Source organism: Bombina bombina, chromosome 7 (genome assembly GCF_027579735.1).
Source record: "Bombina bombina isolate aBomBom1 chromosome 7, aBomBom1.pri, whole genome shotgun sequence".
Lineage (NCBI taxonomy): Eukaryota > Metazoa > Chordata > Amphibia > Anura > Bombinatoridae > Bombina > Bombina bombina.
Genome location: NC_069505.1, coordinates 259,511,368 through 259,527,461, shown reverse-complemented (window position 1 = coordinate 259,527,461; position 16,094 = coordinate 259,511,368). Strand labels below are relative to the sequence as shown.

General features: G+C 42.2%; 1 protein-coding gene across 1 annotated transcript in view; it reads right to left on the bottom strand.

Moving 5' to 3' along the window:
* Positions 1–5,132: 5,132 nt before the first annotated feature.
* LOC128666246 (cytochrome b-c1 complex subunit 1, mitochondrial) overlaps positions 5,133–16,094 on the bottom strand; it is a 41,859-nt gene continuing 30,897 nt past the window's right edge. Inside the window, exons 7-13 of the mRNA XM_053720722.1 lie at positions 15,765–15,880; positions 15,491–15,634; positions 14,924–15,084; positions 13,672–13,757; positions 13,472–13,560; positions 5,546–5,621; positions 5,133–5,458 (exon numbers count right to left, since the gene is read on the bottom strand). Coding sequence (XP_053576697.1) covers positions 5,394–5,458; positions 5,546–5,621; positions 13,472–13,560; positions 13,672–13,757; positions 14,924–15,084; positions 15,491–15,634; positions 15,765–15,880 — 737 coding nt within the window. The 3' untranslated portion in view covers positions 5,133–5,393. The remainder of the gene's footprint in view (positions 5,459–5,545; positions 5,622–13,471; positions 13,561–13,671; positions 13,758–14,923; positions 15,085–15,490; positions 15,635–15,764; positions 15,881–16,094) is intronic.

The window sequence follows — 16,094 nt, the reverse complement described above, 5'->3', positions numbered from 1 at the left end:
ATGTCCACTAGGTCTGCATACCAGGTCCTGCGTGGCCACGCAGGCGCTATCAGAATCACCGATGCTCTCTCCTGTTTGATCTTGGCAATCAGTCGAGGAAGCAGTGGAAATGGTGGAAACACATAAGCCATGTTGAAAACCCAAGGGGCTGCTAGAGCATCTATCAGCGCCGCTCCTGGGTCCCTGGACCTGGATCCGTAACAAGGAAGTTTGGCGTTCTGGTGAGACGCCATGAGATCCAGTTCCGGTTTGCCCCAACGACGAATCAGTTGAGCGAAGATCTCCGGATGAAGTTCCCACTCCCCCGGATGAAAAGTCTGGCGACTTAGAAAGTCCACCTCCCAGTTCTCCACGCCTGGGATGTAGATCGCTGACAGGTGGCAAGAGTGAGACTCTGCCCAGCGAATTATCTTTGAGACTTCTAACATCGCTAGGGAACTCCTGGTTCCTCCTTGATGGTTGATGTAAGCCACAGTCGTGATGTTGTCCGACTGAAATCTGATGAACCTCAGTGTTGCTAACTGAGGCCAAGCTAGAAGAGCATTGAATATTGCTCTTAATTCCAGAATATTTATTGGGAGGAGTTTTTCCTCCTGAGTCCCAGATCCCTGAGCCTTCAGGGAGTTCCAGACTGCGCCACAACCTAGCAGGCTGGCATCTGTTACAATCGTCCAATCTGGCCTGCAAAAGGTCATCCCTTTGGACAGATGGACCCGAGAAAGCCACCAGAGAAGAGAATCTCTGGTCTCTTGATCCAGATTTAGTAGAGGGGACAAATCTGAGTAATCCCCATTCCACTGACTTAGCATGCATAATTGCAGCGTTCTGAGATGCAGGCGCGCAAATGGCACTATGTCCATTGCCGCTACCATTAAGCCGATTACTTCCATGCACTGAGCTACTGACGGGCGTGGAATGGAATGAAGGACACGGCAAGCATTTAGAAGTTTTAATAACCTGGACTCCGTCAGGTAAATTTTCATCTCTACAGAATCTATAAGAGTCCCTAGGAAGGGAACCCTTGTGAGTGGTAATAGAGAACTCTTTTCCACGTTCACCTTCCACCCATGCGACCTCAGAAAAGCCAGAACTATCTCTGTATGATACTTGGCAATTTGAAAACTTGACGCTTGTATCAGAATGTCGTCTAGGTACGGAGCCACCGCTATGCCTCGCGGTCTTAGCACCGCCAGAAGTGAGCCCAGAACCTTTGTAAAAATTCTCGGGGCCGTAGCTAACCCGAAGGGAAGAGCTACAAACTGGTAATGCCTGTCTAGAAAGGCAAATCTTAGGTACCGATAATGATCTTTGTAAATCGGTATGTGAAGGTAGGCATCCTTTAAGTCCACTGTGGTCATATACTGACCCTCTTGGATCATGGGTAGGATGGTTCGAATAGTTTCCATTTTGAATGATGGAACTCTTAGGAATTTGTTTAAGATCTTTAGGTCCAAGATTGGTCTGAAGGTTCCCTCTTTCTTGGGAACCACAAACAGATTTGAGTAAAATCCTTGCCCTTGTTCCGTCCGCGGAACTGGATGGATCACCCCCATTACTAGGAGGTCTTGTACACAGCGTAGAAATGCCTCTTTCTTTATTTGGTTTGCTGATAACCTTGAAAGATGAAATCTCCCTTGTGGAGGAGAAGCTTTGAAGTCCAGAAGATATCCCTGAGATATGATCTCCAACGCCCAGGGATCCTGGACATCTCTTGCCCAAGCCTGGGCGAAGAGAGAAAGTCTGCCCCCCACTAGATCCGTTTCCGGATAGGGGGCCCTCTCTTCATGCTGTCTTAGGGGCAGAAGTAGGTTTTCTGGCCTGCTTGCCCTTGTTCCAGGACTGGTTAGCTTTCCAACCCTGTCTGTAACAAGCAACAGTTCCTTCCTGTTTTGGAGCGGAGGAAGTTGATGCTGCTCCTGCCTTGAAGTTACGAAAGGCACGAAAATTAGACTGTTTGGCCTTTGATTTGGCCCTGTCCTGAGGAAGAGTATGACCCTTACCTCCAGTAATGTCAGCAATAATTTCTTTCAAGCCGGCCCGAATAAGGTCTGCCCTTTGAAAGGAATATTAAGCAATTTAGATTTAGAAGTCACGTCAGCTGACCAGGATTTAAGCCATAGCGCTCTGCGCGCCTGGATGGCGAATCCGGAGTTCTTAGCCGTTAGTTTGGTTAAATGTACAACGGCATCAGAAACAAATGCGTTAGCTAGCTTAAAGGGACACTGAACCCAAATGTTTTCTTTCATGATTCAGATAGAGCATGAAATTTTAGGTAACTTTCTAATTTACTCCTATTATCAATTTTTCTTCGTTCACTTGCTATCTTTATTTGAAAAAGAAGGCATCTAAGCTTCTTTTTTGGTTTAGATCTGGACAGCACTTTTTTATTGGTGGATGAATTTATCCACCAATCAGCAAGAATAACCCAGGTTATTCACCAAAAATGGGCCGGCATCTAAACTTACATTCTTGCATTTCAAATAAAGATACCAAGAGAATGAAGAAATTTTGATAATAGGAGTAAATTAGAAAGTTGCTTAAAATTGCATGCTCTATCTGAATCACAAAAGAAAAAAATTGTGTTTAGTGTCCCTTTAAGTTTGTCCATAATCTCAACCAATGGAGCTGTGCGAATGGCCTCTTCCAGAGACTCAAACCAGAATGCCGCAGCAGCAGTGACAGGCGCAATGCATGCAAGGGGCTGTAAGATAAAACCTTGTTGAACAAACATTTTCTTAAGGTAACCTAATTTTTTATCCATTGGATCCGAAAAAGCACAACTATCCTCCACCGGGATAGTGGTACGCTTAGCTAAAGTAGAAACTGCTCCCTCCACCTTAGGGACCGTCTGCCATAAGTCTCGTGTGGTGGCGTCTATTGGAAAATTTTTTCTAAATATAGGAGGTGGGGAAAAGGGCACACCGGGTCTATCCCACTCCTTGCTAATAATTTCTGTAAGCCTTTTAGGTATAGGAAAAACGTCAGTACACACCGGCACCGCATAGTATCTATCCAGCCTACATAATTTCTCTGGAATTGCAACCGTGTTACAATCATTCAGACCCGCTAATACCTCCCCTAGCAATACACGGAGGTTCTCAAGCTTAAATTTAAAATTAGAAATCTCTGAATCCGGTCTCCCTGGATCAGATCCGTCACCCACAGAATGAAGCTCTCCGTCCTCATGTTCTGCAAATTGTGACGCAGTATCGGACATGGCTCTCACATCATCAGCGCGCTCTGTCCTTAACCCAGAGCTATCGCGCTTGCCTCTTAATTCTGGCAATTTAGATAATACTTCTGTCATAACAGTAGCCATGTCTTGCAAAGTGATTTGTATGGGCCTCTCTGATGTACTTGGCGCCACAATATCACGCGCCTCCTGAGCGGGAGGCGAAGGTACTGACACGTGAGGAGAGTTAGTCGGCATAACTTCCCCCTCGTTGTCTGGTGATAATTTCTTTACAGATAAAGACTGACTTATTTAAAGTGACATCAATACATTTAGTACACATATTTCTATGGGGCTCCACATTGGCCTTCAAACATAGTGAACAAACAGATTCATCTGTGTCAGACATGTTTAAACAGACTAGCAAGCTTGGAAAATACTTTCAATAAATTTACAAGCAATATAAAAGACGCTACTGCGCCTCTAAGAAGCACAAAAAAAAAAAACTGTCACAGTTGAAATAACAATGAACCAAATCAGTTATAGCAACCAAATTTTCACAGTAAATGTATTAAGTTAGCAAAGTATTGCACCCACTAGCAAATGGATGATTAACCCCTTAATACAAAAAACGGATAATCAATTTAACAATTAACGTTTTTATCACAGTCTAACACACTGTCACAGGTCTGCTGTGACTGATTACCTCCCTCAAAATTAATTTTGAAGACCCCTGAGCTCTCTAGAGACGTCCTGGATCAAGGAGGAACTACTGCAAAAAAGCGCTAAAATAGGCCCCTCCCACTCATATTACAACAGTGGGAAACCTCAGTTAATCATTTCTATGCAGAAATATACGTCAGCCATGTGGAAAAAATCATGCCCCAATAAGATTTATCACCAAAGTACCTCACAAAAACGATCAACATGCCAGTAAACGTTTTAAACATACATTTTTAAAGGTTATGTAGTGTTATCAATAAGCCTGCTACCAGTCGCTTACTGCAGTTAAGGCTCCTACATTACTTCAGTATTAACAGTATTTTCTTAGTCAAATTCCATTCCTTAGAAAATTACTTTACTGCACATACATTCATCAGCCTGATACCAGTCGCTACTACTGCATTTAAGGCTGTACTTACATTACATCGGTATCAGCAGTATTTTCTTAGTCAATTCCATTCCTTAGAAAAAAAATTTACTGCACATACCTCATTTGCAGGGGACCCCGCATGCTATTCCCTTTCTGAAGTTACCCCACTCCTCAGAATGTGCGAGAACAGCCAGTGGATCTTAGTTACTTCTGCTAAGATCATAGAAAACGCAGGCAGATTCTTCTTCTAAATACTGCCTGAGAGAAAAACAGCACACTCCGGTGCCATTTAAAATAAACTTTTGATTGAAGAATAATTAAGTATAAAAACTCCACACTGCTCTCACGACCTTCCTACTATGTTGAGAGTTGCAAGAGAATGACTGGATATGACATTTGAGGGGAGGAGCTATATAGCAGCTCTGCTTGGGTGATCCTCTTGCAACTTCCTGTTGGGAAGGGAATATATCCCATAAGTAATGGATGACCCATGGACTGAATACACTTAAGAGAAAAGTGCGTTCCAGCCTCTCCAGCAAACGTGGGACAGGTACATATGTCAGAGGTTTTAATGATAAATTACGTAAATAATGTGCATATATCAGTCTTCTTTCCACAAGTTAAAGGGATATTAAATGGCAAAAAAAAGTGCTGTAAAATGTGTTGAATATTATTACTATTGCTTGCATATAAATATGTTTAACTCCTGCAAAACACATAGTTACAGCCAGCTCCAGAACATAAATGCATTACTGGGAGCTAGCTGAACACATCTTTTATAAAATAGTTCATGTGAAAAACCTTTATTCAATTTGTATTTCTATGTTGTCATGTTTTAGCATTCAGGGGACACAAATAAAAAGTACATTTGTTTTAAATTACATTTATTAAACTTTCATTGATGTTACAGGCTTTGCACAGTACAGAAAAAACAAAGATAAACGCATTTGGACGTATGTCATAGCTGCTGCAAACTGGGAGTTTATAGTTCAAATAGCAGCAGAGGTTTCTAAAATTGCTGTCCATGTACTCAAAGTCAAGACAAAAAAAAATAAACGTGATCCTTTGTCTAATCTCCCATACAAGTTCCTTTAGTTTGCCAGAAAAGTCACTGCTGTGAGTCAAGGTTTAGAAACGTAACCAATACATGGCGCTGCGGATACGATTGTAGTCAGGGATCTGCTCAATAGGACCTAAATAGGAAAGCAGCCAATCAGAACATCACTTTTACTGAACAGCAGTAGGAAGAGTTTTACATATGTGAGGTCATGAAAACTTACCGACTCCTGCAACCGCTGGGCATCTATCATACAGGTATTTGGAGCAGACGTCACGCACGTTTTTGGCGCTCACAGCCTGTCATGAGAAGAGAGTTACGTTCTTGTTACAATGCAGTATTTATGCGCAACGTCTACTAGTCAGCGGTTACCATGTGTCAGCTGCTTGCTATAGATACCTACCCATCCTAGCTGCCAATGCCACCATCAAGCTACAATATATAATATGTAGGTGACCTACATTCATTTTACATACTCGTTTATAGGTCTTTAAATGCTGCTAAACATTGTATACTGTTATAGTTACTGTACTCTTTCTATACTAGGTGACGTTTATTTATGTCCAAGTACCTAATAGTTTCCTTTACTTTTTGGACTATAACCTTATAGTGCAATTAGAATGGTGGTATTATGCATAAAGTGTTAAATAAATTAAAACGGTCAAGCTATTACTGAGATATTTTAACTTATTTTACAAATTGGAGGTTTAGAATTTAAAAAATAAATAGAGGATTGTACTTACAGGTACATAAACCTAATTTCTTCATGATTTTGACTGAAAATGTAATTTTAAAAACATTTTCAAGGTATTTCTATTTCCTAATGTGCTTGATTTGTTTGGTATCCTTAGTAAAACAGCATACCTAGGTAGGCGTAGGGGGTAGCAATGCATAACTGGGAGCTAGCTGCCAATTGATAGCTGCACATAAATGCCTTTCACATTGCTTCACCAGATGTGTTCAGCTAGTTCCCAGTAGCGCATTGCTGTTCCTTCATCAAAGGATAGAAAAAGAATGAAGCACATTTGATAATACTGTAGAAGTAAATTGGAAAGTTGTTTAAAATGACATGCTTCAGCTGAATCATTAAAGAAAACTTTTGGGTTTCATGTCCCTTTAAGTCAGTTCATGTGTCAGTTATAAATACAAATCTTACATTAAAAGGGACAGTCTACACAAAAATGTATATTGTTTAAATAGGATAGATAACGCCTTTAATACCCATTCGCAAGCTTTGCAGAACCAACATTGTTATATTAAAATACTTTATAACATTTAAACCTCTAAATGTCTGCCTGTTTCTAAGCCTCTACAGACTCACTTGCTTTTTTATTAGCTTTTCACGTGGGCCATATAGATAACAATGTGTTCACGTCCGGGGAGTTAAAGATTTAGGACAACACAGTACTAAATGCAACTCAATAGATTTTAAATAGTCACAGTCATGTGATCAGGGGGGCTGTCAGAAGATGCTTAGATACAAGGTAATCACAGAGGTAAAAAGTATATTAATATAACTGAGATAAGGGAGCAGTCTGCAGAGGCTTAGATACAAGGTAATCACAGAGGTACAAAGTATATTAATATAACCGAGATAAGGGGCAGTCTGCAGAGGGTTAGATACAAGGTAATCACAGAGGTAAACAGTATATTAATATAACTGAGATAAGGGGCAGTCTGCAGAGGGTTAGATACAGGGCAATCACAGAGGTAAACAGTATATTAATATAACTGAGATAAGGGGCAGTCTGCAGAGGGTTAGATACAGGGTAATCACAGAGGTAAACAGTATATTAATATAACTGAGATAAGGGGCAGTCTGCAGAGGGTTAGATACAGGGTAATCACAGAGGTAAAAAACAGAATTTATGCTTACCTGATAAATTACTTTCTCTTGCGGTGTATCCAGTCCACGGCTTCATCCTTTACTTGTGGGATATTCTCATTCCCTACAGGAAGTGGCAAAGAGAGCACACAGCAGAGCTGTCCATATAGCTCCCCCTCTAGCTCCGCCCCCCAGTCATTCGACCGAAGGTTAGGAGAAAAAGGAGAAACCACAGGGTGCAGTGGTGACTGTAGTTTAAACAAAAAAAATTATTTACCTGACTTAATTGTCAGGGCGGGCCGTGGACTGGATACACCGCAATAGAAAGTAATTTATCAGGTAAGCATAAATTCTGTTTTCTCTTGCAAGGTGTATCCAGTCCACGGCTTCATCCTTTACTTGTGGGATACCAATACCAAAGCTTTAGGACACGGATGAAGGGAGGGAACAAGACAGGTACCTTAAATGGAAGGCACCACTGCTTGCAAAACCTCTCTCCCAAAAATAGCCTCCGAAGAAGCAAAAGTATCGAATTTGAAAAATTTGGCAAAAGTATGCAGTGAAGACCAAGTCGCTGCCTTACAAATCTGTTCAACAGAAGCCTCATTCTTGAAAGCCCATGTGGAAGCCACAGCTCTGGTAGAATGAGCAGTAATTCGTTCAGGAGGCTGCTGGCCAGCAGTCTCGTAAGCCAACCTGATGATGCTTTTCAGCCAGAAGGAAAGAGATGTAGCAGTCGCTTTCTGACCTCTCCTCTTACCAGAATAAATGACAAACAAGGATGATGTTTGTCTGAAGTCTTTAGTTGCTTGTAAATAGAATTTTAAAGCACGAACCACATCAAGATTGTGTAGCAGGCATTCCCTTCTTTGAAGATGGGTTAGGACACAGAGAAGGAACTATTATTTCCTGGTTAAAATTCTTGTTAGAAACAACCTTAGGAAGAAAACCAGGTTTGGTATGCAAAACAACCTTATCTGCGTGAAACACCAGGTAAGGTGAATCACACTGTAAAGCAGACAATGCTGAAACTCTTCGAGCAGAAGATATAGCTACCAAAAACAAAACTTTCCAAGATAATAACTTAATATCTATGGAATGTAAAGGTTCAAACGGAACCCCTTGAAGAACTGAAAGAACTAGATTAAGACTCCATGGCGGAGCCACAGGTTTATAAACAGGCTTGATTCTTACTAGAGCCTGAGCAAACGCTTGAACGTCTGGTACCTCTGCCAGACGCTTGTGTAAGAGAATAGACAGAGCAGATATCTGTCCCTTTAAGGAACTAGCTGACAGTCCTTTCTCCAATCCTTCTTGGAGAAAAGACAATATTCTGGGAATCCTAATCTTACTCCATGAGTAACCCTTGGATTCACACCAAAAAAGATATTTTCGCCATATCTTATGGTAGATTTTCCTAGTGACAGGCTTTCTAGCCTGAATAAGAGTATCTATAACTGACTCAGAGAAACCACGCTTAGATAGAATCAAGCATTCAATCTCCAAGCAGTCAGACGCAGAGAAACTAGATTTGGATGCTTGAATGGACCCTGTATTAGAAGATCCTGCCTCAATGGCAGTGTCCATGGTGGAACAGATGACATTTCCACTAGGTCTGCATACCAAGTCCTGCGTGGCCACGCAGGCGCTATCAGAATCACCGAAGCCTTCTCCTGCTTGATTCTGGCGACCAGACGAGGGAGAAGAGGAAACTGTGGAAAGACATAAGCCAGATTGAAGGACCAAGGCGCTGCTAGAGCATTTATCAATACCGCCTTGGGGTCCCTGGACCTGGATCCGTAGAGAGGAAGTTTGGTGTTCTGACGGGACGCCATCAGATCCAATTCTGGAGTGCCCCATAGCCGAGTCAGCGGAGCAAAAACCTCCGGGTGGAGTTCCCACTCCCCCCGGGTGAAAAGTCTGACGACTTAGAAAATCCGCTTCCCAGTTGTCCACTCCTGGGATGTGAATTGCTGAGAGATGGCAGGAGTGATCCTCCGCCCCCTTGATTATTTTGGAGACTTCCTTCATCGCTAAGGAACTCTTCGTTCCCCCCTGATGATTGATGTAAGCTACAGTCGTGATGTTGTCCGACTGAAATCTGATGAATTTGTCCGCAGCTAGTTGAGGCCATGCCTGAAGCGCATTGAATATCGCTCTCAGTTCCAAAATGTTTATCGGAAGAAGAGATTCTTCCCGGGACCATAGGCCCTGAGCTTTCAGTGAGTCCCAGACTGCACCCCAGCCTAACAGACTGGCATCGGTCGTTACGATGATCCATTCTGGTCTGCGGAAACATGTTCCCTGAGACAGATGATCCTGAGACAACCACCAGAGAAGAGAGTCTCTGGTCCAATTGTATCTGAGGAGACAAGTCTGCGTAATCCCCATTCCACTGTTTGAGCATGCACAGTTGTAGTGGTCTGAGATGTATTCGAGCAAAAGGGACTATGTCCATTGCCGCTACCATTAATCCGATTGCCTCCATGCACTGAGCTATAGATGGCTGAGGAGTGGAATGAAGTACTCGGCAAGTAGCCAAAAGCTTTAACTTTCTGACCTCCGTCAGAAATATTTTAATTTCTACCAAATTTATTAGTGTTCCCAGGAAGGAAACCCTTGTGAACTGGGAGAACTCTTTTCGATGTTCACCTTCCACCCGTGAGACCTTAGAAAGGCCAGTACAATTTCCGTGTGAGCCTTGGCTCTGGGAAAAGACGACGCCTGAATTAGGATGTCGTCTAGATAAGGCGCTACTGCTATGCCCCGCGGTCTTAGCACCGCCAGAAGGGAACCTAGCACCTTTGTGAAAATTCTGGGAGCAGTGGCCAAACCGAAGGGAAGAGCCACGAACTGGAAATGCTTGTCCAGAAAAGCGAACCTGAGAAACTGGTGATCTTTGTGGATAGGGATATGTAGGTACACATCCTTTAAATTCACGGTAGTCATATTGACCTTCCTGGATCATTGGTAAGATTGTTCGAATGGTCTCCATCTTGAATGATGGGACTGAGGAATTTGTTTAGAATTTTTAGATCCAGGATTGGTCTGAAAGTTCCCTCTTTTTTGGCAACCACAAACAGGTTTGAGTAAAAGCCCGTTCCTTGTTCTGCAATTGGAACTGAACATATCACTCCCATCAGGAGTAGATCTTCTACACAGCGTAAGAACGCCTCTTTTTTTGTCTGGTCTGAAGACAGATGAGAAATGTGAAACCTTCCCTTTGGAGGGGAGTCCTTGAATCCTAGAAGATATCCCTGGGTAACAATCTCTACTGCCCAGGGATCGTGAACATCTCTTGCCCAAGCCTGAGCGAAGAGAGAGAGAGAGAGTCTGCCCCCTACCAGATCCGGTCCCAGATCGGGGGCTACACCTTCATGCTGTCTTGGTAGCAGCTGCAGGCTTTTTGGCCTGTTTACCCTTGTTCCAGCCCTGGTAAGGCTTCCAGGTTGCCTTGGGCTGTGAAGCGTTACCTTCTTGCTTTGCAGCTGTAGAGGCTGAAGGCGGACCGCTCCTGAAGTTAGGAAAGGAACGAAAATTAGCTTTGTTTCTAACCTTAAAGGGCTTGTCCTGAGGAAGAGCATGGCCCTTTCCCCCGGTGATTTCTGAAATAATCTTTCAATTCTGGCCCGAAAAGGGTCTTCCCCTTGAAAGGGATATGTAACAATTTAGATTTTGACGACACATCGGCCGACCATGACTTGAGCCAAAGCGCTCTGCGCGCCATAATGGCGAAACCTGAATTTTTTGCCGCTAACTTAGCTAATTGCAAGGCGGCATCATTGATAAAAGAATTAGCCAGCTTTAAAGCCTTAATTCTATCCATAATTTCGTTGTATGAGGTCTCCGTCTGGAGCGACTCCTCCAGCGCCTCAAACCAGAAAGCCGCTGCAGTAGTTACAGGAATAATGCAGGCAATAGGTTGGAGAAGGAAACCTTGTTGAACAAAAATTTTCTTAAGTAAACCTTCTAATTTTTTATCCATCAGATCTTTAAAAGCACAACTGTCTTCAATTGGTATGGTTGTGCGCTTAGCAAGCGTAGAAACCGCCCCCTCAACCTTAGGGACCGTCTGCCACGAGTCCCGCCTGGGGTCATTTATGGGGAACATTTTCTTAAAAATAGGGGGGGGGGGGGGGGAACAAGAGGGACACCTGGTCTATCCCACTCCCTAGTAACAATATCCACAACCCTTTTAGGGATCGGAAACGCATCAGTGTATACAGGGACCTCTAGGTACTTGTCCATTTTACACAATTTCTCTGGGACCACCATAGGATCACAATCATCCAGAGCGGCTAATACCTCCCTAAGCAATACGCGGAGGTGTTCCAGTTTAAATTTAAACGCTAATGAATCTGATTCTGCCCTCTGAGAAACCTTTCCTGAGTCAGAAATTTCTCCTTCAGACATCAAATCCCTCACCGCCACTTCAGAGGTGAGGGTACATCAGATAAACCTCCCAAAGCTTCTGACTGCTCATAATCTGTTCTTAAAACAGAGCTATCACGCTTTGTAGGAAAAACTGGCAGTTTGGATAAAAATGTCGCAAGGGAATTATCCACGACTGTCGCTAATTGTTGTAATGTAATAGGGGCCAATGCACTAGAGGTACTAGCCATCGCTTGTGCGGGCGTAACTGGTGGCGACACATGGGGAGAGGAAGGCGGACTATCCTTGTTACCTTCCGTCAAAGAATCATCTAGGGCTACATTATTAAGTGACACAATATGATCTTTAAAGTGTATAGACACATTAGTGCACTTGGAACACAATTTTAGAGGGGGTTCCACCATGGCTTCTAAACACATAGAGCAAGGCCTCTCTTTAGTGTCAGACATGTTTAACAGACTAGTATTATTCACAAGCAGGCTTGGAAACACTTTATTCAATAAAATTTACAATTTGAAAAAAAACGTTACTGTGCCTTTAAGAAATAAAAAGCGCACACAATTTTACCAAACCGTGAAAAATTGTCCAATCTCTCTGAAATTTTTACCGCATGAGCCTAAGGCTTTGAAATGATTGCACAACAATTTTCAGCCCAATTAACCCCTTAATGCCCAAACCGGAGCAACCTAAAGCTGACAACCAGTTAATAAACTACAGCACCTTGCCACAGCTTACTGCTGTGGCCCTACCTGCCCCTGGGGACTAGTTTTGTGGAAAACAAGCTTCTCTGAAGTCCTCAAGCATTCTCTGGACCCACCACATGAAGCTGCATGAACTGTCTGCCAATATTAACTGCGCAACTGAGGCGCGAATTTTAGGCCCCCTCCCCCTTCACTCCGGAGTTGTGGGGCCTTCAAAATCCCAAATAGGTGTCTAAACATATGCCATGTGGAAGATAACCCCATAATAACACACCAAAGTGCATAAAAAACGTCTATAATGAGTATTTTTTCCCATTAAATAATCGATTGCCCTGTAACAGTGTCCACCAGCCTATTGAGCCCTGTTAAGTAAGCCTTCCTTCTATACTGAGTCTCAGAACATGGCTTACCTTCCCCACATGGGGATTCTTGTCAGTCTTCTAGCATTAACTGAGTCTTGTCTAGAAAAAGATGACTGAACATACCTTATTGCAGTTAAGCCTGCAAACTGTTCCACCCAACTGAAGTTTTCTGGTACTCCTCAGTCCTGTGTGGGAACAGCAATGGATTTTAGTTACAACATGCTAAAATCATTTTCCTCTCAGCAGAATTCTTCATCACATTTCTGCTATAGAGTAAATAGTACAAACCGGTACTATTTAAAAAGAAACTCTTGATTGAAGATATGAAACTACAAATCTAACACCACATTCACTTTACCCTCCCGCAGAGTGGCCCTGCTGTCAGAGCCGGCAAAGAGAATGACTGGGGGGCGGAGCTAGAGGGGGAGCTATATGGACAGCTCTGCTGTGTGCTCTCTTTGCCACTTCCTGTAGGGAATGAGAATATCCTACAAGGATGAAGCCGTGGACTGGATACACCTTGCAAGAGAAAGTATATTAATATAACTGTTAGTTGTGCAAAACTAGGGAATAGGTAATAAAGGGATTAGCTATCTTTTAAAACAATACAAATTCTATTGTAGACCGTTCTATTAATGCTATTTACAGTGCTTCTCCCCGGTCTACAGGTTGTGTCCGCATGAGAAACATTACACCACATGATGCCTCTGAACTTACAGCCTACTGCATCTTTGTTAAGGGCTGTACACAAACAGCAACTCATTAAAACACTGGTAATGCAGAAACGTTAAATATTGGGATTCTATTGTATTTATTTTCACCTGGGAAGAAAAGAAAAAAAAGTTCAACCCAATCTACTTCACACTTACATCAATTCTGGAATTCCATTCTTCCAAGGAAATGCGCTGACCATAGTTCAAGACCTGACGCCCAATGTCTTCACACACAGGAGTAGTTCCTTTAATAAACATTAAAATCAATTATGGTCAAAGAAAATGGCGAAAGGAGTTTCTTTCTCCTGCCAGCTATGGCTGATAAGAACGCAGATATTCCCTGTCCTTAAACGTACCATCAAGCTGGCCCACAAGTGCAGATTTCAGGACATTTTTGGCGCGTACTATTTCGCTGTCTGTCACACTGGTACACAGACGCATCCTATGAAACAAAACAAACCAAAGGAAACCATTTCTAATGTTATAAAAGGAAACAATATGCACAGTGCACTGCAATCATGGATCAGTCATATAAACACAATACATTCACAAGCTTACAGCATTATTGTTGTGATAAAGACTAAATAGCAGGAAATGTTATTTGATCTCTGCAAAGGTGTAAATCACAATCAGTCAGGAGCGGCAATGCGCTACTGGTACAGAGATAAACATGGCCGGTGATTACCGCCCATGAGTGGTTCAGCGTCATTGTTCAGTTCAGGACCAGAAGTACATTGCTATAATACAATAATACATGCCTTAATGCTTTACATTATTTTATTATTAGTATTTGTTGTCCCTTTAACAGGACTAAAAATGACAATTCAGGTATTCCCAAGTGCACTCTTCAATTGCAGTTCCTTGTTTTATCACAGAAGTTCTCCTCATTAGCAGCATAGGTCTAGCAAGTGGTGATCCCATTTAAAACGTAGCCCTTTTGTTTAAAATACATATCTGCTTGTGAGAAAGGTGAGCATAGCCGCTGACGCTCACTGAGCAATTTTATAGCAATGTTTTAAACGTGAGCCTCTTTGCATCCTGTTTAAGAAATAAATAATTTTGGCTTTCCGGCACTGGTTTAATCTAGAGCTGTGTTGGAAGCTGTTTTTTGCCGTCTGTTAAGTGTTCCATGTGAAGTTTGCTAGAAGTTGGTGCCGTCTCCCCAATATAGACCTGCACAACCAAGGAGGAGAATTTCTGTGCTAGAAATCTTGGGAGAGACTAAGAAAGGCAGCAGATGATATGGGGAGAAATCTCTCTGATCTATATTGTACCTGCATAAATCAGTTTTTTGTACCATTGTTTTATCACCAATGATCTACAAAAATAGGTTTTATTTATAGCACCAGACATGAGTCACTTGTTCTGTTCATTCTTTTGACCATAAGTCACAAACAAAAACCATCAGCAAAGGTTGCAGTCTGATGATATAAACATTATCACGTAGCTGAGAATACATTTACAAACAATACTAATGAAATAGGGTTTTAATGGCTACTTGCTTCATTAAATATCAGTGTATTGTAATTGTACTTTAACTCTCTCCATTTCTTAAAAGCTGTCCCAGATATCTGGTGCTTATGTTCTATAGCTGTACGGAGAACTCACCACTCGCCTTGGGCCACATGCAGCATGTCTTCAATGTTATGTTTATCAGTAACAAAGTGGATTCCAAAGAGCCCAGTGTCAGAGTAACGAGTGTTGAAAGTCTGAAAACTCTGGCACAGCTTATGCTCCGCAGCAGTTCTTGCAAGTTTACTGGAAAGGTTCTAAAACCAAATATACAAAAAAAAAAAAAAAAATTATTATCTAAAAAGGCAATATGACAATTATTCAGAGTGGCACAGAGAACTTGGCATTTCTAACCATATCCACTTAGTCAATAACAAATAAAATGCAGGTTGTGGCAAGTAATATAAAGCATTGTTTCTTAACCGTGGGCCTCAAATACCCCCAACAGGCCAGGTTTTCATTATAGCTGAACCAGTGCACAGATTAAATAATCAGCTGATGGGTGAGAGCAGGTTAGTAACCACGGTTACTGATCAGCTGATTACTTCACCTGTGCTCTGGTTCAGCTATAATGAAAACCTGGCCTGTTGGGGGCACTTGAGAGCCACGGTTAAGAAATACTGATATGGAGGACTCCATAATTCCCAATTGGTTACTCCTTACCTTTCCTCCTCCATAGGTCACATCATAATTGCCAATGATTGAGTTAGCCAATAGTAGAGGTATATTATCAGAGTTATTCCAACCAGGACCTTCCACAGCTATGGAAAGGTGGGCAAGTGGCAAGTCGTCGTTACGGGCACGGATCTAGAAGCGAGATACAAAGGATGATCACAGAATGCATTACAAAGCAGTAATACCATGCAGGGTAAACTGGGCTTTGGTGTTATTGCAAGATGCAGAGACTAAGAAAGAGTCTGAATAATCATATTCTCACCTCACTCCCAGTAAACCGACAAGGAGGCAGAAGGGGCACAGTATCGCTCTCAAATTCACTGGACGCTCCAGTAAAATGGCGCCGAGCAAGATCGCACAGCTCCTTATGGTTTATTCCTGCCAAGTACATAAATGTGTTATTTAATTGCAATATTCAGCATACGTCAATACACCAAACATGCATATACAAGTAACCATGTTTATATAAAGCAGTCTTGCCGCTAGTTATTTAAAGGGCATACGTTATCAAATGGTTTTACCTTTATTAATCTACATATCTGACATCTACAAGTGTTTCTAGGATGCTCTTGCCGTGGGTTGCGTTATTTAT